Genomic DNA, 21,727 nt, shown 5'->3' on the forward strand with positions numbered 1-21,727 from the left:
ACCAGCACACAGGAGGGTACTACCCATGACAATACCGAAAGGGCAAAGGTCAACGAACCTGGAGACGACAAGCCAGCAGAGGACAAGCCCACAGAAGACAAGCCCACAGAAGACAAGCCCACAGAAGACAAGCCCACAGAAGACAAGCCTGCCGAAGACAAGCCTGCCGAAGACAAGACTGCAGAAAACAAGCCGGCTGACGACAAACCCGCGGAGGAAAGGACTGACGACAAGCCTGTGGAGGATAACCAGACCGAAACCAAGCCCGCGGAAGAGGCTGCTCCTGGCAAGACACAATCAGAGACGAAGGTTGAAGAAACCACAGATAACAAGGCGGCAGATGAGAAATCACAGGAGAAGACAGAGGAAAATGCAAAGGAGACCGAGCCGACGGACGAAGAGAAAGCGAAAGAGGCCACGACAAAGGAGCAGCCAGCAGAGGCTCCAAGTGGAGAGTCCGCACCGGCACCAGCGCAATCAGTCGAGACCACACCCGCTGCGGATGTAAAAGAGACGACCGAATCCAAAGCCGAAGAGAAGAAAGAAGAGCCCAAGGCCGAGTACATCGCCGTGCCTCGCCGGTATGGGACCTCCACCCACACCCTCAAAAGGGAAGGATCCAAAACCTCATCTCCACCAAACAGCAAGGCTCCCAGCGTGAACGGAGAAAAGGCAGCGGAAGAAATAAAGACTACTAATGCTGGTTCCCGTCCTGCATCTCCGATACCAAGCCGCAAAGCCGAAAGCATCAAAAGCAGCAAGTCTCACGGCAGCAAAAGCCAAGCTCCAAGCTTCAAGAGTGCAAAATCACGCAGCGGCGACGGCGCAACAGCCGCAGAGCCTGCAGCAGCTGGAGGCAGCGAGAAGCCTAAGACGGAGCGCTCGTCCTCCCATGCCCGGACCGCCTCGCGCGCAGGTCGAGACGCAACAGACAACTCGGAACGCCCGCAGTACCGCATGGTTGACAAGCCCAACCTCCAGCGCAATGGCAGCCTGAAGAGCAAGCACCATCGCAAGGAAAGCACGGGCGAGGCGAGGAGCCCGAGCACTCACCGTCGACACTCGTCCACATTGATTGGAGACCACGCCGTGCCTGACGACACTGGACACGCGCTTGGAACCCGCAGTAGTAGTAGATTGACCGAGGGGACAGGAAGCAGTCGGAGCGGGAGTGTGGGTAGTAGGGGCACCGTGACAGACAATCGAAGTGCGGCCATCAAGGGGTTGTATCAACATCAGCATCAGGCATAGACGGCATCCGAAGAACTTCGAGCAGCGGTGCGGTCATCGTGAGCAGTCAAGAACTCGAAAGCTGGAGGTCAATTCTTGGGCCTTTTGAGAATTTCCGAACTTTGAGGCATTGGTCTTTTGCAGACAGGGAGGCATGGAGACGCAAGGATCTCACTGTTTCTTCCCCATGGAGATTTTGGACCTTGTGTTACAGTTCTTCATCCCATCAGCCAGGAAAACTAAAGGTCCGGGGGAGGTGGTTTTTTTGTGCTTCGAGGGCTTCATCTCTCATCCAACAGCAGACGATCTTTCTCTTGTTCTGCTCTCTCGCTTGCATATAATTTAGTCAATCACTTCCACCGCAGCTGAATTGTGGATAATGAAACGTGTGGGATGTGTACTTTTCCTTCTAAATGTAACGACCGAGAAATGTCTCGTTCCTAGTCTACCAAAACGAGGCCATAGACTTCAAGATGTACTGTTCTAGCTTAGCTCAATCCAACTACTGCAAGTAGCCTACAAGTAGTGGTGATACAGACGAGACCTCAAACGACGTTCTGGGGGGATTTTCGACGAAATGTACATGTAAAAGCTGAAAACAAAATAAAAGATCATTGGGTATCAGGATAGCAGCGTTTAAATGCAAGCAAGACCGACCTGCGCCGCCGCCGTCGCTATTCAATGGCGAGCGCAGGTCCCTTGCGATTCAACGGCGAAAATTTTGGGTAAAGGAGAGACGTAGACAGCGTACACTAAAAGCCGTTAAATGGCCCAAAACTTCTCATCAGTGTTTAACATGCCACCGGGTTTGGCCTCACATGCTCCCCTCTTCTTCCTCAGCAGGTGTTGCGGTTCCACTGCTGAAATAGCTTTGGTCAATCTTGAGGATCCATTCAATCTTGTCGCGCTCGCTCTTTGCCGCAAAGAGGAAGGTGTTCTGGGGCGCGAATACAGCAAAGACATTCATGTTGTGTCGTTGCAACAAGTTCGCCAGCTGCGGCTGGTGATCAATGCGCGAGTTGCCCAAGTTGATTGCGTTGAGCTCGTCGCCCTCGGGTATGGAGTAAAGGTGCAAGTACGGCCGCCTCAACTCGACAAATCGCCGCACCCATTTCGTATTGGTGTCGTCGGGGGTCAGGAGATAACCGGATTTGAGCATCGTCGGATTCTTGGCCACGTAGCGCACTTCTGCGATAAGAGTTGGCTTAGTCTCGCCATTTGGAGGCGTGGCAAAGGCAGCACCACGACTTGGCGGTTGAAGATTTTCTTTGACAAGGAGGAGCTCGCCAATATCCTTTTTGGTCTTCCAAAGGTCCAGGACCTTGAGGAGAAGTTCCCTCTGGCGATCGGTTGGCTCTCCATCCTCAGAAAAGACGTACTCGTCCCTATTGGCAGTGAGCGCCCGAGAGCTTAGCACACTCCGGGCCGACTCAATCTCAGCGACTCGCCGCCTACGCTTCCGCGTCCCCATGAAGTCCTTGACAAGCGAGACACCACGCGGGGTCCAGCCAGAGAGCATTTCTTCGCCCTTGATGTAGTCGTGTTGGGTGCTCATTCGCCACAGATCAACCACTCTCTTGGCCGACAGAGGACGGATCGCGACAGAAAACATGCCGACTGTTGAGTGGACTATACGTGAAGCCGCGAAGATCTGAGTGAACATGGAGGATGGGCGTACGTAAGATCGGGAGCGGATCTGTACCGAAATGTCCAGCGAAAAGGTCATGGGCTTCGAGAGCTTTGCGCACGCTACATCCCATATCAAGGAAACTTGTACGCGATACCTGTCGGCGGTCGTGCGGTCAAGAAGCAAAGAGGCGTGCATGCTTGAGTCCCATAGACCCACAAAGGTCACGTTGCTCGTCCCATCAGCGTTGTCCTTGACAGTTGGCTTTGATAACAGCTTGACGGGGATTTCGGGCTGAGGGGAGTCTGTTCCAGCAGTCCGGCCATTGGGGTCTAGAAGCTTGACGTGACCAACTCGAATGGATGATATGTCTTGCCATTGTAACACTTTGCCAGAGCTGTGGGTCAGGTTCACAACAAAGCGACGCTGGAGACCCTGATGAAGTTGGTATGCTCCTTGGTCCATGGCGTTGGTCTGTACGACATCGACTGGTCGATAATTCCCATCCTCCGACATCTCCTGGATTTGGACGCGCGTGAAGATGTCGTGGCGGTCCTCAGCATAAAACTCAGATTCCGGTAGCCTTGCGGATTTGTTGCGTCTGAGTTTTGGCGGAGGAGCGGAGTCGCGCATGTCGTCCCAGCTCAACAACTTGTCAAGATGAGTCGTTGTGACCCTGGCGAAAATGGAAATACGGAGCGAGGCCGTTTTTGGACTGTTGAGAGGCAGGCCCATACTGTGGACACTCTCGAAGCGAATGGGTCCCTCGTTGAAATCCTTGATCATTTGCGTTGTGGTCGCGCCCGACTCGTCTGATATCCCAGGGAAAAACAGCTGAGCATGCGCGTCGGTCCCTTCCCTTTCTGGGAAGCCAATCATCTCATGCATCACCACGTTGAACTTGAGAGTCGAGGACGATGCCTCGGCAAAGGACGGCTCCAACGAAAGACGCAGTATCCCGACCACCCCTGACGTGTATGTCGAAACAACGTCAATTGAAAAGTCTTGCACTTTGGATTGAAATACCGCAGCAAGTGGGACATCAGCGTCTCCGATTCGAGAGAACTCGGGCATGCAAGATTCCGTAAAAGGGTTGTCGAGGCGGAAGTGCTGCGACTCAGGCTTATTGAGATATTGATGTATCTGACGCATAAGCCTGATTCGTCTCCGAAGCTTTTGGAGCGACCACAGATGAATGATGCGGTTCTTGAAGTCGACGACTCTGACGCCTATGCACGGCTTTGGACAAAGCTCGAGGTCATCGTCGTCCTCGCCCGGTGCCCCGTTGAGCACTAGATCATACGAGGAAGCAAAGGAATGACCGATATCCACGACACAGAACTGAAACACGACGTGCTTGTCCATTTGCTGGCTCATGATCTGAGCCTCTTTTAACAAGGCAGCGTTATGGAGCAGAGTCTCTGCCATGGCAACATATCTGCGCTGTCTCCAATGTGAGATGGCTTGTCCAGCCCTATCAGCCTGAGCCTTTGGCATGGAAGCCGTCGGTTTCGTCCCATCTGGCGTCGGCGTAGCTAGCTCTTGGAGTTGCCTTTCATACTCTTGCTTCTGTTGCTGCAATTGCTGTTGCATCTCTTCCTTTGCCGCACGCAGAGCTTCCTCCATTTTCACCTTTTCGGCTCGGATTTCCTCAATCTCGACGGCAGATTCTTCCACGTCCTTGAGTTTGTCCTCGTATTCAACCTTTTGCTTTTCAAGCTGGTTTTGTAATTCGTCTTTCGTGGACTTGAACCGCTCATCCTCTTCACTTCCAAAGTGGGGAGTGCCGGGTATTGTCAATGCGGTATCCAAGGAGAAGTTATCGACCGTGCTCGTGGATGCATATTTTTCTCTCACTGGATATGAGGCGTCAGACTCCAGGTCCTCGTCCTTGTCAAAGATTTTACTCTCGGGTCGAGCTTTGCGGACTGCACGGACTCGCTGCAAGTCGTCGAAGAGCACGTCGAGCTCATCGTCGGTGAGGTTGGAAATTTTTTGGTCGGGACCCAGAAGGGCGGACACGGCCTCTCTGCGGGCAAAAGACCAGTCGGTATCCCGGCTACTCTTAAACGGAGTGGGAGAGCCACCCCTGGACGTGTCATTTTCCGAATCTCCCTTACTGAGAGCGCTCCAAGTCCTAGCATGTTCGGGTCGGGTTGGCGTTCCGGATGGCGTGCTCACTTGACTTGCTGTCATTGAATGTTTGAGCAGGCTGCCTTCTTTGTCCCTTTCTGCGCGCGCCTCCTCGGGATGATTGAAACGGAAGATGTGAAAGTCTCCTAGGATGATACGGAAGCCGCTTCGAAGCCGTTTCGGCTCTTCAATGCGAATTCCGTTGACCATGACACCAGCATTAGGCCGTGGCACAACTGTGACGACGCCATCTGTGTTTTCAAACGTGCAGTGGTCCTGGAGTATTTTGGAGCCATTCAGACGAATTTCAGCTGATGTCGTGAAGTCGACATTTCCAACATTGGTCGTGCCCGGTTTCAAATTGTATACCAAGCACTCTGCGAGGAGCGGATCGTCGCTCAAGTTCACCAAATGCGGCATCTTTTTGGGCGTGTGGACACCAACAAAGTTTTTATCGATGCTGATTCCAAGTTCTTCCAGCTTAGCTTCGCGTTCCTTGTGAATCTCCTCCGTCTTCTGCAGCTTTTCTTCCCATGTCTGGTTCAAGTCCTCATAGAGCTTTTCGGACTGGCTGAGCTGTTCCACAATTTCTGCTTTCGAGACCTTCTTTATCGTGCCATCCGATGCAGTGATTGACACGATTTGCTTCTCCAAGGGGGTATCTGGCGCATACTGCTCGTCGAGAGGGACGCCCGGTCCTCCGCCTCCGCCGCCACCACCGCCGCCCCCGAGTTTTGAACGCAGCTGGGCGAGCTCTTCTTTGAGCTCGCGAATCATGCGAGCGTTTGGATCCTCGTTCACAACGGCGTGGTTCTTGATGCGCTTGGCGGAGTCAGCATATCGCAGCGTCGATAGGGTTTCCTCGAAGTTGATGTCGGCGGGAGAAATGGCGGCAATCATTGCCGTCATGCTGTTGCCGCCCAGGGAATCCTTGAGAAGCCAGGTTAAAATGGAATCTCGATATGGGACCATCGAGGCACTTTTCTTTTTGCCGGAAGACAAGTCGGCGAGCGCCGCAATAACACGTCCCAAGGTGGACAAAGACCTGTTGATTTCGGCTCCTTCTTTCAATCGCGCACCAGTTGCCCCGGTCGAAGTCGCACGCTCAGACCCGGCAAGGTCGACCAAACTAATTTTGGCGACCTTTTCCGTGTCCATGCTGGTCTCCGTGTCGTGACGCTTTTGGGTCAAGGTAAGAGTAAAGACAGCATGTGAGCGGGACGAGGTCTCGTTCATGTTTGTCGCCGCGACGGTTCTTGCCTTGTTGCCCTCGTCCATGAGATTTTCAATCTCTTGAAAAGAACGCACGACGAGCTTGGCCAAGTCTTCGACATATGGTCCGGTGGACGGATGCTCGCGGACTTTGAGGTTGCCCTTGGTTGCCGGGTTGAGCAGATCGCGGACGCGCTCGTTGTAGATTTCCAGATACGACACCTCGACAGTGCATCCCATGTTGGGATCTTTTTGCAAATCACCAATGCGTTCGAACATGCCCTGGCAAATCTTGGGAATGACGCCGTGGTCCTCGCCGTAGCCCATCATGGAATAAGATTTACCGGATCCGGTCTGGCCATAGGCGAAAATACAGTTGTTAAATCCCTTGAAAGCATTATCCAGCAGCGGCACGCCGAGGTCTCTGAACAAATGTTCCTGGCCCGCGTAATTTGGGTCATCGCGATTGAAAGACCAGTAGGACTTGTCAAAGTTGAACGACTTGGGCCCCTCGAGGGCGGCTTTGCCAGCCTTTGCTTTCGGATCGAGGTTCTTCGGCGGCGTCAGGTGCGTCTGGGTCTCTTTCATGCGCACGATACATTGTGCACGGCGGTCCTTTTCTGTCGAGCAGTGAGCGAGAGCATGCAGAGAGGCTGGGGCGGCGAACCTCTGCTGTTGAAGGGCCGGACGCGCACCACGACCTTGATGTTCCCTCCGCCAGAGGCCATGGTGAGGTTTTGGTGGCCAAAGGGCCGGCGCGACGCGTAGGATCGAGGATCTAATGATGGTCGGCGTGCGTAGTACAAGGACGGGTGTCTAAGGCGGCTTCATAGTCTGCGGGAGAGAGGGATAGGTTGAGGTGTGTTGTTGACGGAGAATCGCCCACCTACCGTCATTCCAGCTGGCCCACGCGCTCATCCCGCCCTGGCGCGCGCCGCCCTGCGCCCCCTGCGCTTCCCGTCCGACTAAGGTAGGCATGAGCCAGCGGAAGAAAGGAACTCTTTCTCTCTCTTGCACCCTTATTTCCACATAATTGCGCCTCCCACTGCTACACCCACGCTCTTCGATGCGAACCTTCGCCAGCACTGCCATCAAGCGCTTCATGTCCGAGCCCAATGTCGCCCATCTCTTTCGGCCGCCCGTCGACCGTGCCATGCGCACCCTCGACCGCGGCTTCTTCAAGAAAACCTTCCCCGTCTCCGCTGCCGCCGTCAAGCAGAAAAAGGACATTTCCGCCCTCCGCCAGATCCTGAACCAATCCAATGATGCTCTCAACCTACCTCGGCTGAGCCTCCTTCAAGAAGCTCCAAACATGCCCGACACAAAGTGCATCCTGCTGAGACCCGAAATCAAGCACGATTGTATAGACGCGCGCTCCCGCCAGATCCAACGCCCAGTTGCTAACGGAAGCAGGAAGACCCCTCTACTTGGAGCCCTACGCTCACTGAACTTGCAAACCAATCCCGCGTCGAACTCATCCCGTACGACTTGACTCTGGACTACGACTACTGGAGCTACGGTACGCTCCCGCGCGCTGCCTACCCGACTCACACAATAGACTAACTGGCAGTAGATCAGATTATGAGTGCCATCGTGCCAGAGGACAACCAAGAGATATACTTTCCCAAGCGATTCACCGAAGTCGGTCATGTTGGTGAGTTGGCAAACTCTGGATCCTGAGTCATACTCTGACGAGCTGCGACAGTGCATCTGAACCTGGGACCTGAACACGAACCGTACAAAAACATCTTTAGCCAAGTGCTGATAGACAAGAGCAGCCGCAACATCAAGACTGTCATAAACAAGCTTAACAATGTCGGCGATGAGAATGCGTATCGAACCTTTAAGTACGAGGTCCTTGCCGGCCCAGATGACCTCATGGTTGAGCACCACGAGGAAAAATGTCTTTTCAGGTTTGACTTTAGCAAGGTCTACTGGAACAGTCGCCTACAAGAAGAGCATCGGAGGATTGTCGAGAAGTTTGTACCAGGAGAGGTCGTCGTCGATGTCATGGCGGGCGTTGGACCTTTTGCGATACCAGCAGGCAAGAAGCGCGTCTTTGTCCTGGCCAACGACTTGAATCCAGAGTCCTATGCGTACATGGAGGGAAACATCACGGCGAACAGGGTGAGTAATCCGCGCAGTAATGCGGACCAGCTTACTAAGAAGCATCTAGGTGGACAAATTCGTCCAGCCGCACAACGAGGACGGACATGCCTTCATACGCAATGCGACGGCGAATCTATTCAAGCAATCAGTCCAGGCTGGTATCCATGATTCGATCCCCAAATCGGCCAAGCCACCCCAGAGGCAGTCAGGATCGCCCAAGCCAAAGAAGTTCTCAATCATGAATCGGCCACAGGTGCCTTCACACTTTGTGATGAACCTTCCTGCATCGGCAATTGACTTTCTTCCTTCATTTATCGGGCTTTATACTCGCTCACCGGTACGGGAAGCTTTGGGCGGAACCGACCCGAGGACTCTTTTCGCCCCACACACTGCCGACAAGTTGCCAATGATACATGTCCACTGCTTCTGCCCGAAGTTTCCGACGGCGGCGGAATCAGAGGAGGAGATTCTGCAACGAATTTCAGAGAAGCTTGAATTCACGATTGACAGGAACATGATGAAGGAGCTCGACGGCGAGGTTCACGATGTAAGAGACATTGCTCCTGGAAAGGAGATGTTTTGCGTAAGCTTCCGTCTGCCAGCGGAAGTTGCATTCCGTTAGGATGAAGATGTCGACCAAGTCGACGATGCGTTGGAATAGGAAAAGCAAGATCGTGACCAATTGGGGTCTTTGGCGGACTTGGGCCATTTGTGCTGCTCGAATGGCTACGCGCTTCATTCTGATACCCACAAAAGTTTTGGCAATCAATGGGCACGGCTCTACTTGGAGACCTGTGAAGGATATTGGAAAGGCCTCACAGTGTCTTGACAGCATTAGCTCAGATGAGAAGAAGTGCAACTTGAAGTGATGGTATCCCTCATTCAGCAACAGCACGTGATGGCGCCGAGCCCGTTGCCGGCGCTTCGGTCCTCCAAAAGCTGCCCCACTACCCCACCATGACTTCGCCGCTCACCGTCGCCCCTCCTCATTCCACAACCTTTCGAGCACCAGCAAAACAGTCCAAAACAATGGCCGAGACTGAGGCACCACAGCTGGCTGAGCCCAAGCACGTCATTTACTGCGGAGGTGCGCCGCCCACTTCACCCAGACCCCCAAACGCTTTTTTGCACGACACGAGCGCTAACTTTGCCGAACAGTCTGCAGTCTACCGCCAGAAGTAGGTAGGAGGCACAGACGAGGACAGATGCCCAAGAGCACAACCAGTTGACCAAGTGGCGTTGGCAGTACTGTGAATTCGGCGGCACGACCAAGAAGTGCGAAGAATGGCTGCAAGCGCACCACCCGGACATGCACTCGCGCCTCTACTCGGCTGGTATGACGACAGACACCCACCCACCCACCCACCCACCACACGGCGCGATGCGCTCAAGACAGACACTCCCGCTAACACAGACGCGGCCACACCACAGACGCCATCTCCGCGAACCTGTCCTCGCTGTCGCTCGAAGCGCAGCAGCGTGCCGAAAAGGACGCCAAGAAGAAGGCGGCCAAAGCGGAGTCGGCAGCAGCCAAGGCCGAAGAGCTGCGCGCAACGTCGCAGGTGATAATCAAGCGGATCGAGCGCAACAAGCGCAAGTACGTGACGGCCATCACGGGGCTCGAGTCGTTCGGGCTGGACCTCAAGAAGGTGTCCAAGGACCTCGGCAAGAAGTTCGCCACGGGCGCCAGCGTCACCAAGCTGCCCGCCGGCGGCGAGGAGATTACGCTTCAGGGCGACCTCAGCGATGATGTGTACGACTTCTTGATCGACAGGTACAAGGAGATTCCCGAGGATAACGTCGAGTGCATTGAGGACAAGAAGAAGAAGAAGACAGATGGTTGAGGCGTTGTGGTTACGGAGGGAGGCTATTCCTCGGGGAAGAGGTGAATGACGACATGAAGCGACGACGTGCCATGAGGATGTTTTCAGGCATGGTTTGGACGAGGAGGAGGCAGTGGTCTGATCTACGGGCACGTCAATGGTGGAGGCAGACTGCCTGATAACCAGAGCGGAGTTACTTGGACGCCGCTGAACGCGCACACCCAGTGGCCGCGGTTGCGTCTACCTCCAGTCTCCGACAAGGACGCCAGTGGTTGTGGCAGCATTCAACGAGCACAAAAAGAGCAGTCGTGGCGATTCAAGGAATCTTTGGGCACTTTCAAAAATTCAAGTCTTGCTACGGGCACTGCGCAGATTCGTGGCGGCTTGTACCAGTCTATTAAATACTTTGTCTCTTGATCTTCCAACCAAGCGGGTTCACGGAGAGCGCCCATTCGCTCAGAGTGAAAAATGAAGCTTGTAGGCACTTCACTTGGAGACGGACACTTCTGGGAAGTGAGAAGAGCAAAGCAGCGGCAGTGAAACTCAAGAAACAAAAATAAAGACGACTCTTAAAATCCATCCCAAGTGCATCCATTCTATTTCCAACACGCGTAGGCAAGAAAACTCACAACACCGCGCCCCTCTCCTCCAAAAACCGCGCCATCTGCGTGAGCCCATTCTGCACCGCAACACCCCTCGGCGACACGCCATGGTTATCCCTCAAATCCCTTACGCCCTCAGCATCCCGCCTGAGCAGCAGCTCGACGAGCGGCATACAGTTGTTCGCGACGGCCCAAAAGAAGGCCGACTTGCCGAACTCGTCGCGCATGCGCACGTTGGCGCCGCGCTCGACGAGCAGGCGGGCAGACTCGACGCGGCGCACGAACGCCGCCTCGATGAGCGCCGTCTTCTGCTGCCAGCTGCGTTGGTTGATGTTGACGCGACCGCGGTCGAGCAGCAGCGCCATGACGGCGACATGGCCGGCGCTGGCGGCGCGGAGGAGGGGGTGGAACGCGCTGCCGCGGCCAGCGTTGGCGCGGGCATTCAGCAGTACTTCGACGGCTGCGACGTGCCCATGGCAGGCGGCCTCGCCGATGGCCGTGAAGTCGTTTTCTTGCGTGGCGTTGACGTCGGCGCCGTGCGCCAGCAGCAGCGAGATGACGCGCGTGTGGCCGCCCGTACCGGCTGCGATGAGCGGTGTCACGCCCTTGAGCGTGGCGGCGTTGACGGGAGCGCCGGCCTCGACGAGCGCCGCGCACGTCTCGACGTGTCCGCCGCCCGCCGCTTCGTGGAGCGGAGTGCGGTTGTGGGGGCCCAGCGCTTCGACGTTGGCGCCGCGCCCTAGCAGGCCGCGGACGACGTTTGTGGCGCCCAGGCGAGCAAACTCGCAGAGGGCGGTGCGGCCGTGGGTGTTGCGTGCTTCGGTCGTGGTGCCCCAGAGCAGCAGCCATTGGATTTCCGAGTTGGGTGATGCATAGAAGGACGGCGGTTGGCCGTCTTCGTCCTCCATGGACGCAGAGGCACCCGCCGCCAGCAGCGAGCGCACCAACGCTGTCGAGTTCGTCATGGTTGCATAGTGCAGCGGCGTCCGCAGGTGGTTGTCCTCTGCGTTGACGGTTGCGCCTTTCCTCATCAAGAAGTTTGTGAGCTTCGAGTCGCCCTGCCCGGCGGCTATGTGAAGCGGAGTCTGTCCTTCGGCGTCGCGGTAGCGCACCCATGAGGGATTCTCTTCAAGTAGACGACGCAGGAGGTCGATGTTGCCTTGCTCAAAGGCTTCAAACGTCTTGGGATAGTCTTGGAGAGAAGCTGTAAAGTAAAAAGTCAACTCAATGCGGCCCTTGTTCGTCGAAACCGAGACCTTACTAGAAGTGCGGACCCGACCGTCGAGTGTCTCTGGGGATGCACTGGCCCCGCCATGCTGAGCCCCATGTGAGTTCCTGGAGACGAGGTCGTGGATGCGGTTGAGCTCTTGCGAGAGCAGGTCCATCTGTCGTTCAAAAGTTGACACAGTAAGCATGTTCCCTCTGTCCTGTGCCACGATGCGGAGGATATCGGTCAACTGTTGATCGAACTTCTGGTCGAAAGCTCTAAGGGAAACAGTCAGCGCATTTCTCGTCCTCCAGCTTGAGCATACCTCATTTCAATGAGCAGCCGCGTGTTTATCCGCGCCTGATACGACTCCAGCCGCCTCACCGTGGCGTCCAATTCGTCCCTCTCCCACACCAACCTCATCGCTTTAGGCACGTTTTTCAAAGTCGCTTTTTTCTCGCCCTGCAACCGATTCATCTTCCCCAGCAGCACTACTGCCTGCTTGTTGCAATCGTCACACAGAGTCTGCATATCCCTCTCCCTGGTTTTCCTCACTGCATCGTCCTCGATCGACTTGGACAGCTCTGCGTTGGACCTTTCCAGATCCCCAACAATGGACCTAAGCGACTCGAGCTCTATTGCCGCGCCATTTTGATACATTTCGCGGCTCTTGATCACGACTTTTACCGAGAAGTCGACGACTGTAAAGACGTTGCAGGCCAGGCCGAAGGCACTCGCTGGCTCCATCGTGGCTGTTGTCAAGAGGCGGAGCCCTTTCTTTGCAAGAAGGACAAGAGCGTGGGCAGTCAGGCCGGATGATGCGCGCCGCGAGATTCAGTTGGAAATGATAGTCGAGCAAGGCCGCCTGTCATATAGGTCGAAGATGCCACATAGTAGAGAGGACAAGGGCTGTAGTCTTTGTAAGAGCGCTGAGTGTAGCGGAAGGCTGTAGGCAGGCAGACGGACGGATAAGATCACGTCGTGACGCAGCTTCTTCGCCAATGATTCCCCATCCAGCGTCCAGGGCCTGTCTGCACCCGCGAGCTATTTCGGCCCCCATGCTGACAGAACCGCCGGGGAAACCGCTCGGATTCTTCCTTGGGTATGGTGCTGATATAGTGCATGAGCCCTATAATTGATCACGTTTTGTGAGACGAAAAGGGCCTTATCCTAAAGAGCGTTCCCGAAAACCCGCAGCGTGAAGGAGAGAGGTAGGAGTCGGATTGAGCCAAGTGCAAGTCAACTACAGTGCTTTCTTGGCCAGCACCTTAGTAATCGACTTAAGCGAATCTGGTGCCCCAGCAACCAGGTTGCTGGATGAGGTATGCTTTTTGCCAAGCGTTTGATCTCGTAAACATGCATCGTCTTGGGGTGTCGGTTCTTCCTGATCTGATGTTCAGACTGGCAGAGGGAGTGAGTTGATCTTGGAATGATTATTTGAATTAGGGCAAAAGTTGCTGAATTGTGGTTTTAAGGATATTCAAACAGTAGACATGTTACAAGTCAGACAGGCGCGAGTCCTACAAGGCGTCAGCATTCAACCCAATGGAAAGTAAGAAACCCCGAGTATTAGAGCTCCAAGCAATAGCTTCAAGCAGCCAAGAAGAATGGCGGAGCCACCATAACGCCCCTTTCCATCAACTTTTCGTCCTTTGATTGGGTCGCCCGATCCGTGTCTTTGGGTATTTTAACCGTAGCCTCGTCCCAACGTCTGGCCATTTTCGAAGTGTATTCATAAGCGTGTCATAAGTCGTGAGTTCATTTGGAAGTAGAAGAGTCGTTCACTTTGCATGGTCAATCATCTGCTGGTAGACGTCGTCTGGCACCTTGGAGGCGTTGGCCACGACAAGGCTGATGATCTTTTTTGCCTGCAATGGGGGTAGGGAGCGCAGGATTTGATTTGGACTGACGTCAGGGGTTAGCAAACGAGTCTAGTGGCATGTCGATCCGGGAGGAGGAGGAGGCTACCTGGGGCTGGCCAGAATCTGGTCCCTGATGATGACAAGCTGGGCAACGATGCAGAGAATGTTGAGGTGCGAGCCGTAGGCGAAGAGAAAGTCCCACAGCTGCAATACTTCTGGGAGGGGCGGGGTGCAGGCGGACATTGTCAAGAGGGAAGCAAAAGCGTAGATCTCGGCGTTGAGGCCTTTGGAGGACAGGTACATGGACAACTTTGGGTCGACAATGTTGAGAACCGTGTCGACGAGGGCGAGACCCTTGTGGACGCCTTCCATGGAGCCGCGCACGTAGCCGGGGCATTCGGCGGTGATGAACTTGTGGAATGCCACAAAGGCCTCGGCTTCGGAGTGAGCACAGTAGAGGAAGGGGGCAGCCAGGACGTTCATTCCTTGGACGTAGCCATCTTGCTCGGCCTCGGCGTGGTCGCCAGCCTGGGACTGAGAGCCTTCGGTGGCAGTGGTGCCGGTGAGGGAGCTGCGGGAACGGAATGGCTGGTCGTCGGAGAGGGTCGGGGGGGATTGCCAGCCGTTGACGCGGGCCTCGTGAGCGTCGAGCAGTTTCCAAGCGACGGCGTTGAGCACGCGAATCAAACTGAATTCGCGGACTTGGTTGCGAAAGAGCGGGTCGGTGGCCAGTGTGCGAAAGGTGTCGTTTTTGATCTTTGTGTAGGCTGGGGAAGCGCCGTTGCGGACGAGGTCGAGGTACATTTCGGTGCGGACGGGCTCGGCGTTGAGCAAGATCAGCCAGATGTAGATGCGCAGCTCGGACTGTGAAGTGGTCAGTTGATTGTCGGAGCGGTGACCTGACGGGGCTGGCTGGATACCATGCCATCACGGGCGTTGGCTGGAATTCCGCAGTCGAGAATGTGGAAGCGCAGATCCTTGAGGCCCTGCTGGATATTGCCGTCTGGCGGGCCGTTGAGCAGAAACATGGCCAGGTTGGTCATGATGACGGCGAGATGGCGGAGGGAGGGCGAGTCGTGTGGTGCCGTGGAGAGTGACGCGGTGGAATGGAGCGCGTTCGGTGTGTTTGGGCAGCGGCCACTGCGACCAGACCAGACCAGACTGCGGTGGACCTGCGGGCGGGAGCCGGGGGGGCGGGGAGCGGGACTGGAGCGTGGAGCTTCCTTGGAAGGAGGGAGAGCTGCGCTAGCTGTGAGGTAGCCTTGGCACCAGGGCGGCGGGCGGCGGGCGGCAGCTGAGGGCGGATGCGAGTGTGGGTGCACGGCAACAACCCGACCTCACCTCGGTCGGCCTCGCCTCGCACGCCCTTCGCATTCAGGCCCCGACTCCGTCTTTGGTCGCATCGAAATTTCTTCGCCAAGGGCTTGTAGGTAAGAGAATGGACGGGCGGCCCTGATGCGAAGCGAAAGAGCCCGGCGTGGCGCGGCGCGGCGTGGAGAGAGACGACATTTTTTTGCCTCTGCTCTCCGACGAAGCGAAGGCCAAGGGCCCGGGCGGACACGCGTTTAGGGGCGACGGGCAACGTCATTCTAATGTCCAACCTAAGCTAAGTCAACACCCACCGCATGTACAGATGGGCGTGCATTGGTCGCCTGCGTGGGGACGTGTAGCGGCGACACGGAGGCTGCAATGCGACCGCTAGCGGGCAGCAACAACCTAACGACCATCCTATTGTCGTCGACGGAACAAAGCATCGGAGGGAGAAGATGAAGAAGCAGCAGAAAAAAGGCTTTTTCTTGCAACATACAGCCACAATCGTCGCCTTCGCGGCCAAGAGCATCGAGCTGAGGACGAGGGCGCACGCGGCGTGCGGGTCCGCCGTGTCTGCCAAAAGGCGACATCACTGTCGCCGAGCACGCAACTAGCACGCCGCGTCATTGGACCGTCCCCCGTCTGCCCAACACCACGGCTCCATCGTCAACCCTGCAAATGGTCCATCCAACGTCAACCTGTCCCGTGCACTTGCGCATCCTTCTCTCTAGTCTCGACATGCGCAGAGCCGCGGCCACGCTCTCTCCACCAAAACACTCCCAGCTTAATTGGACCCTCTCCACCATGGCCCTTTTAGTCAGCCCCGCTCTCTCTCATGAATGTCGCCGCAAACTTCACCTCGCTGCTCCCGACACCCACAGCTACTTATCTTTCCTTTCTTCTCCCTCGTGTCCAGTCACGCAATACTGCTCACCTCTGGCACAACCTCGCCCAACCCTGCCGCAACCCTGCTTGATCCCAAGCATCCCGTTAAGCTTCTCGCCGACGCCTTGGTCCCAAGACGGTGGCTGCGCATTGGCAAGGCTGGCACTACCACCCCTTCACCCTGCTCCAGATCCGGTAATCGTCTTTGGCTGGCCCAGATCCCTTGACTCCGAGCAAAAGACGCCTTGGATCGCCAAACTCCGCGGTGTGTGTGCTCGCGTCCGCCTGTAAATACGCCCGGCCTCCCGCTCAGGATCCATAGCGGCATCCCTGTTCCCTAAAAGGTATCCGTCACTTTGGTCCCGCCGTCGCACAGAAACCATCTCTTGTCCAAGCTTTGCGCTGTAGCACCAAGCTTCCGCTCATGACGCCTCCCGCCGCCAACAAGGTCGGCCATGGCCTGGCTAAGATTCTCGGCATACATCTCGACGAGACTGCCTCGTCCAACGACAATGTCACCCGCGGCGAGTCCGTCTTCTCCGTCACCAGCGCCGACACCTACATCGAAACAGAGCCAACCATCGGAGAATGGTTCAAGAGCATCTGTCCCTCGGGTGCCGACGTCGCCCGCTACTTCAAGCACCTGTTTCCCTTTTTGAGTTGGATCGGTCACTACAACTTGCAATGGCTGTACGGAGACCTTGTCGCCGGTATGCCCGTCCAGTTCTTCTCCTGCAACCAACGCTCACTGACTTGTCCAGGTATCACGGTTGGCGCCGTCGTTGTCCCCCAGGGCATGGCCTACGCTAAGCTGGCAAACCTCCCAGTCTACTACGGACTGTATTCGTCCTTTATGGGTGTTTTGATCTACTGGTTCTTTGCTACCTCCAAGGACATTACCATTGGCGTATGTTGACACTTCTCCCCTGACCGACTTGTGCTGACAACAATCACAGCCCGTCGCTGTCATGTCCACCGTCACCGGAAACATCGTTGCTCGAGCTGCTACCGAGCTCCCACAATACGAAGGACATGAGATCGCATCCGCCCTTGCAGTCATTGCCGGTGGCATCGTCTGCTTCCTCGGACTGGCCCGTCTGGGCTGGCTCGTCGACTTCATCTCGCTCACGGCCATTTCCGCCTTCATGACTGGATCCGCCCTCAACATTGCCGTCGGCCAGGTCCCCGGAATGATGGGCATCACTGGTTTCTCATCGCGTGGTACAACCTACAAGGTCGTCATCAACACGCTCAAGCACCTTGGGAGGTCCGATCTGAACGCCGCCATGGGTCTGACGGCCCTCTTCCTGCTCTACCTCATCCGCTTCACGTGCACCACGCTGGCCAAGCGACACCCCGCCAAGGCCAAACTCTACTTCTTCCTATCGACTCTCCGGACCGTCTTCGTCATTCTTCTCTACACCCTGGTCAGCTGGCTCGTCAACCGTCACCATCGCGACGACCCCAAATTCAAGGTTCTGGGCACTGTGCCGCGAGGTTTCCAGCACGCAGCCGTGCCAACCGTCAACGCCGACATCTGCTCCTTCTTTGCCTCTGAACTCCCCGCTTCCGTCATCGTTCTCCTCATCGAGCACATTTCGATTTCAAAGTCTTTTGGACGAGTCAACAACTATTCCATCGACCCGTCCCAAGAATTGGTCGCCATTGGTGTCTCCAACCTCCTTGGTCCTTTCCTCGGTGGTTACCCCTCCACCGGATCCTTCTCGCGCACTGCCATCAAATCCAAGGCTGGTGTCCGAACTCCCTTTGCTGGTGTCATTACGGCTCTTGTTGTGCTTCTTGCCATTTACGCCTTGCCCGCCGTCTTCTTTTACATTCCAAATGCGACGCTCAGTGGCGTCATCATCCACGCAGTCGGAGATCTCATCACTCCACCAGACACCATCTACCGGTTTTGGAGAATCTCGCCCCTTGAAGTTCCCATCTTCTTCGCCGGTGTCTTTGTAACCATCTTCAGCTCCATTGAGAACGGAATTTACACGACCATTGCCGTTTCGGCCGCCTTGCTCCTCTTCCGCATGTTCAAGGCCCGCGGTCGCTTCCTCGGCAAAGTCAAGGTCAGGTCGATCGAGGGCGAGCACCTGCTCAACGACGAGACAAAGCCCAAGTCGATCGAGGACATGCTCAAGCAGAACTCGAGGCAGAGCGAGAACAATGACGACTCGACCAGGGAAATCTTCCTTCCCATTGACCACCACGACGGATCCAACCCAGACTTGCACGTCCAATCGCCCGCGCCGGGAATCTTCATTTACCGGTTCAGCGAGGGATTCAACTACCCCAACGCAAACCACTACTTGGACTACATGGTCGAGGTCATCTTCAAGGAGACGCAACGCACCAACCCGCAGGCATACGGCAGACTGGGAGATCGCCCCTGGAACGACCCGGGTCCGCGTCGCGGCAAGGAATTGAAACAAGACGACCGTCCGACGCTCAAGGCCATTATCCTAGACTTTTCGTCCGTCAACAATGTCGACATCACCTCGGTACAGCACCTCATCGACGTGCGCAACCAGCTCGACCGATATGCCTCGCCCGAGAAGGTAGAGTGGCACTTTGCATGCATCAACAACCGCTGGACAAAGCGCGCCCTCGCATCGGCTGGCTTTGGATACCCCACGTCGGATCTCCAGTCTGGCGAAACATTTGGTCACTGGAAGCCCATTTTCAGCGTCGCAGAAATCGGAGGGGCTGACAGCGCCGCCAACGCAGCACATGCCGAGGAGAGGACAGTCGCCAGCCGTCGCGGGGACGAAGAGCACGAGATTGCAACAGAACCGCGCGGATCGTCGGACGAGGAGGGCCAGGACAGCATCGACAAGAATTTCAACAAGACGACCGTGCTGGGTCGCGAGCAGAAGCGGGTGCTGGTTCAAGGCGTCAACAGGCCACTCTTCCACGTCGACCTGACGAGCGCGCTGATTTCGGCGGTCCAAAACGCCGAGAGGAGGAGGATACATCAGCACGGCTACGGCGCCATCAACAAGCCCTCTGAGTAGGAGGTCGCGCATTGTTTCTTTTTTTCTTCATCTTTCAACTTTCATGACGCCTATTACCGCATTTTATGACGATTCTTATATCCACTTGCACAGCGGAGGACAGGGTTGCTGTTCTCGGGAAGGGTTCTGCATTTGTCTCATGACGAGCACTTGATTCGCGTTGGGGGGAGGGGACGACGTTTGGGAATTTTTGGGTACAGGTAGACAGCTGGATTTGCATCCAAATGAAAAAAGGTGGTGGTTTGTCTTGAGAGCGTCGTCGTCGTCGTCGTCGTCTTCAACGTGACTGTGAAACGCTGCGCCGGGGATCAAACGGCGAAGGTGCCAGAAGAGGCATGGCGCCCTTGTTCCCTGCAGCTGCGGTGGTGCATTGCATTGCGCGGGCGGAGCGGAGCGCGGAGCCAGCCAGACTGGACCACCCGGACAGCACCCAGACCACCACCTACGCGTATCCGTAAGGTGGCCTTTATCAAAACCATCATTGAACATTTAGCCGTCGACCCTCACCCCCGAGTCCCCGCCAACCTCCTTGCGTCCGCCGTCCTCTTCACTCCCGCATGCATCACGGCGCCCGTCCTCTCCCTCGATACCCTTTGTAAATCTACAATTAGCCGATTGGCCCTTTGGAGAGCTGCATCCACCAGCTCTTGGTTTCGAAGCGCGACGCTGCGTGCTCGATCGCCTACAGTTCATTTCGAAATCTCTCTTTCGACACGACATACGAACGCAGACTAGCCGTGCTCGACCCAAGGGTCTCTCCTCTCGGTCCCCGCCCATCCGCGGCGAAACCACGTCCCGACCTCCCTAGGTACCTCAGCACCACCACGACGATACTACCCCGCGCCTCGACGGCACCGAGTCCATTACCACCATGCCGGCCAAGTCGCGCTTCACGCGGCTAGATGCCTTTACAAAGACGGTCGAGGATGCGCGCGTGCGCACCACGTCTGGCGGGCTGATAACAATAACCAGCCTGTTGATGATTCTGTGGCTCATATGGGGCGAGTGGGCAGACTACCGGCGAATCCTGGTGAAGCCGGAGCTGATTGTGGACAAGGGCAGAGGTGGGTTGTTGCAATCCTGCATCAATTGATGCGCCACGGACGGGACGAGCGCTGACGGCCGACGGTGCAGGCGAGAAGATGGAGATTCACATGAACATTTCGTTCCCACGCGTGCCCTGTGAGCTGCTTACGTTGGACGTCATGGACGTGTCTGGCGAAATCCAGACGGGCGTCATGCACGGCGTCAACAAGGTCAGGCTCTCGCCCGAAAACGAGGGCAGCCGCGTTCTGGAGAGCAAGGCGCTGGATCTGTAAGGCATCCCCGCGTTCAATTCAACCACCAGCCCCAGGATTGACCATACGGCAACAGCCACTCCGAGGAAGCCTCCCACATGGACCCCGACTACTGCGGCCAATGCTACGGCGCCCCTCCTCCCACCAACGCCAAAAAGGCCGGCTGCTGCAACACATGCGACGACGTCCGCGACGCCTACGCCAGCATCTCGTGGTCGTTTGGACGGGGCGAGAACGTCGAGCAGTGCGAGCGCGAGCACTACGCCGAGAAGCTCGACGCCCAGCGCAAGGAAGGCTGCCGCATCGAAGGCGGCATCCGGGTCAACAAGGTCGTGGGCAACTTCCACTTTGCGCCGGGCAAGAGCTTCAGCACCGGCAACATGCACGTGCACGATCTCGAAAACTACTTCAAGGACGAGTGGAGCCATAGCTTCAGCCACAAGATCCACTCGCTGCGCTTCGGGCCTCAGCTGCCCGACGACGTCGTGGCCAAGCTCGAGGCGTCGGGCAAGAGCGCGTCGTCGCTGTGGACCAACCACCACGTCAACCCGCTCGACGACACGGAGCAGCGCACCGAGGAAAAGGCCTTCAACTACATGTACTTTGTCAAGGTCGTCAGCACCGCGTACCTGCCGCTGGGCTGGGAGTCGCGCGCCGCCACCGACACCAAGACGGGCCTGTCGGCCATCTTGCCCGACACCAACAGCCTGCCCATCGGCAGCTACGGCCTCGACAGCCAGGCTGGCAGCATCGAGACCCACCAGTACAGCGTCACGAGCCACAAGCGCAGCCTGACGGGCGGCGCCGACGGCGAGGGCCACAAGGACAGACTGCACGCCCGCGGCGGCATTCCCGGTGTCTTTTTCTCCTATGTGTGTTCTCCTTCCTCCCGATCCGCCCCTCTCAGGAGATGAATTGGCTAACGAGGCTCGTACAGGATATTTCGCCCATGAAGGTCATCAACCGCGAAGCCCGCGCCAAGAGCTTCTCCGCCTTCCTCGTCGGCGTGTGCGCCGTCATTGGCGGCACGCTCACGGTCGCGGCGGCCGTGGACCGCGCGCTGTACGAGGGCAGTTCGCGGCTCAAGAAGCTGCACACGGGTTGAGTAAGTGCTTCGTTGCATCTCGTGTTTTTGACTTGATGCCGCTCGAGTCGTTGTTGTTAGCCGTAGGCTATTGGATGATGGATGATGTGGATGTACAGTGAGTGAGTGTAGCCAATCGGAGCATTTATGTGCAGATGGGCAAAACCGGAGACGGAGTTGCGTTTTGTTGCGTTGAGCGTGGTAGAAAGAAACGACGGAGCGGAGGAAACAGACGAAATGGCAGTGTGTGGTGACAGCAGCCAGCCAAAGAAAGACGGCAAAAGAGATAACGGGAGAAGAAGTGTTTGTAAGGCCGGGGCG

The 21,727-nt window shown here is 56.4% G+C and overlaps 7 protein-coding genes across 7 annotated transcripts; 4 read left to right on the forward strand and 3 right to left on the reverse strand.

The window, feature by feature from the left end:
- Nucleotides 1-1,647: 1,647 nt before the first annotated feature.
- On the reverse strand, nucleotides 1,648-7,080 carry J3D65DRAFT_250251 (kinesin family protein). The gene is made up of 2 exons (XM_066794794.1): nucleotides 6,870-7,080; nucleotides 1,648-6,822 (listed from the first exon to the last, which is right to left on the reverse strand). The coding sequence occupies exons 1-2, from the start codon at nucleotides 6,928-6,930 to the stop codon at nucleotides 2,045-2,047; spliced, it is 4,839 nt and encodes a 1,612-aa protein (XP_066657648.1). The 5' UTR covers nucleotides 6,931-7,080; the 3' UTR covers nucleotides 1,648-2,044.
- Nucleotides 7,081-7,304: 224 nt separating this feature from the next.
- Nucleotides 7,305-8,933, forward strand: J3D65DRAFT_548994 (guanine methyltransferase Trm5; the record flags this gene model as incomplete). Its single annotated transcript, XM_066796932.1, has 5 exons — nucleotides 7,305-7,563; nucleotides 7,620-7,721; nucleotides 7,776-7,856; nucleotides 7,908-8,329; nucleotides 8,379-8,933. The coding sequence occupies 5 exons, from the start codon at nucleotides 7,305-7,307 to the stop codon at nucleotides 8,931-8,933; spliced, it is 1,419 nt and encodes a 472-aa protein (XP_066657649.1).
- A 347-nt stretch (nucleotides 8,934-9,280) lies between these two features.
- On the forward strand, nucleotides 9,281-10,457 carry J3D65DRAFT_250639 (translation initiation factor SUI1). The gene is made up of 3 exons (XM_066794797.1): nucleotides 9,281-9,398; nucleotides 9,517-9,645; nucleotides 9,743-10,457. Exons 1-3 carry the CDS (start codon nucleotides 9,341-9,343, stop codon nucleotides 10,153-10,155), a joined length of 600 nt encoding a protein of 199 aa, XP_066657650.1. The 5' UTR covers nucleotides 9,281-9,340; the 3' UTR covers nucleotides 10,156-10,457.
- Nucleotides 10,458-10,511: 54 nt separating this feature from the next.
- Nucleotides 10,512-12,008, reverse strand: J3D65DRAFT_616292 (ankyrin repeat-containing domain protein). The gene has a single exon (XM_066799434.1). It carries the CDS (start codon nucleotides 11,765-11,767, stop codon nucleotides 10,760-10,762), a length of 1,008 nt encoding a protein of 335 aa, XP_066657651.1. The 5' UTR covers nucleotides 11,768-12,008; the 3' UTR covers nucleotides 10,512-10,759.
- Nucleotides 12,009-13,724: 1,716 nt separating this feature from the next.
- On the reverse strand, nucleotides 13,725-14,848 carry J3D65DRAFT_644616 (rab-GTPase-TBC domain-containing protein; the record flags this gene model as incomplete). The annotated part of the gene is made up of 3 exons (XM_066802162.1): nucleotides 13,725-13,848; nucleotides 13,912-14,669; nucleotides 14,726-14,848. 3 exons carry the CDS (start codon nucleotides 14,846-14,848, stop codon nucleotides 13,725-13,727), a joined length of 1,005 nt encoding a protein of 334 aa, XP_066657652.1.
- Nucleotides 14,849-16,327: 1,479 nt separating this feature from the next.
- Nucleotides 16,328-19,041, forward strand: J3D65DRAFT_250477 (SulP family sulfate permease). Its single transcript, XM_066794796.1, has 3 exons — nucleotides 16,328-16,711; nucleotides 16,763-16,908; nucleotides 16,958-19,041. The coding sequence occupies exons 1-3, from the start codon at nucleotides 16,426-16,428 to the stop codon at nucleotides 19,022-19,024; spliced, it is 2,499 nt and encodes an 832-aa protein (XP_066657653.1). The 5' UTR covers nucleotides 16,328-16,425; the 3' UTR covers nucleotides 19,025-19,041.
- Nucleotides 19,042-19,895: 854 nt separating this feature from the next.
- J3D65DRAFT_548601 (endoplasmic reticulum-golgi intermediate compartment protein-like protein 3) lies at nucleotides 19,896-21,427 on the forward strand (the record flags this gene model as incomplete). Its single annotated transcript, XM_066796914.1, has 4 exons — nucleotides 19,896-20,088; nucleotides 20,159-20,339; nucleotides 20,399-21,194; nucleotides 21,260-21,427. 4 exons carry the CDS (start codon nucleotides 19,896-19,898, stop codon nucleotides 21,425-21,427), a joined length of 1,338 nt encoding a protein of 445 aa, XP_066657654.1.
- Between the last annotated feature and the right edge of the window lie 300 nt (nucleotides 21,428-21,727).

This window comes from Phyllosticta citribraziliensis, assembly GCF_038025025.1.
Source record: "Phyllosticta citribraziliensis strain CPC 17464 chromosome Unknown J3D65scaffold_3, whole genome shotgun sequence".
Lineage (NCBI taxonomy): Eukaryota > Fungi > Ascomycota > Dothideomycetes > Botryosphaeriales > Phyllostictaceae > Phyllosticta > Phyllosticta citribraziliensis.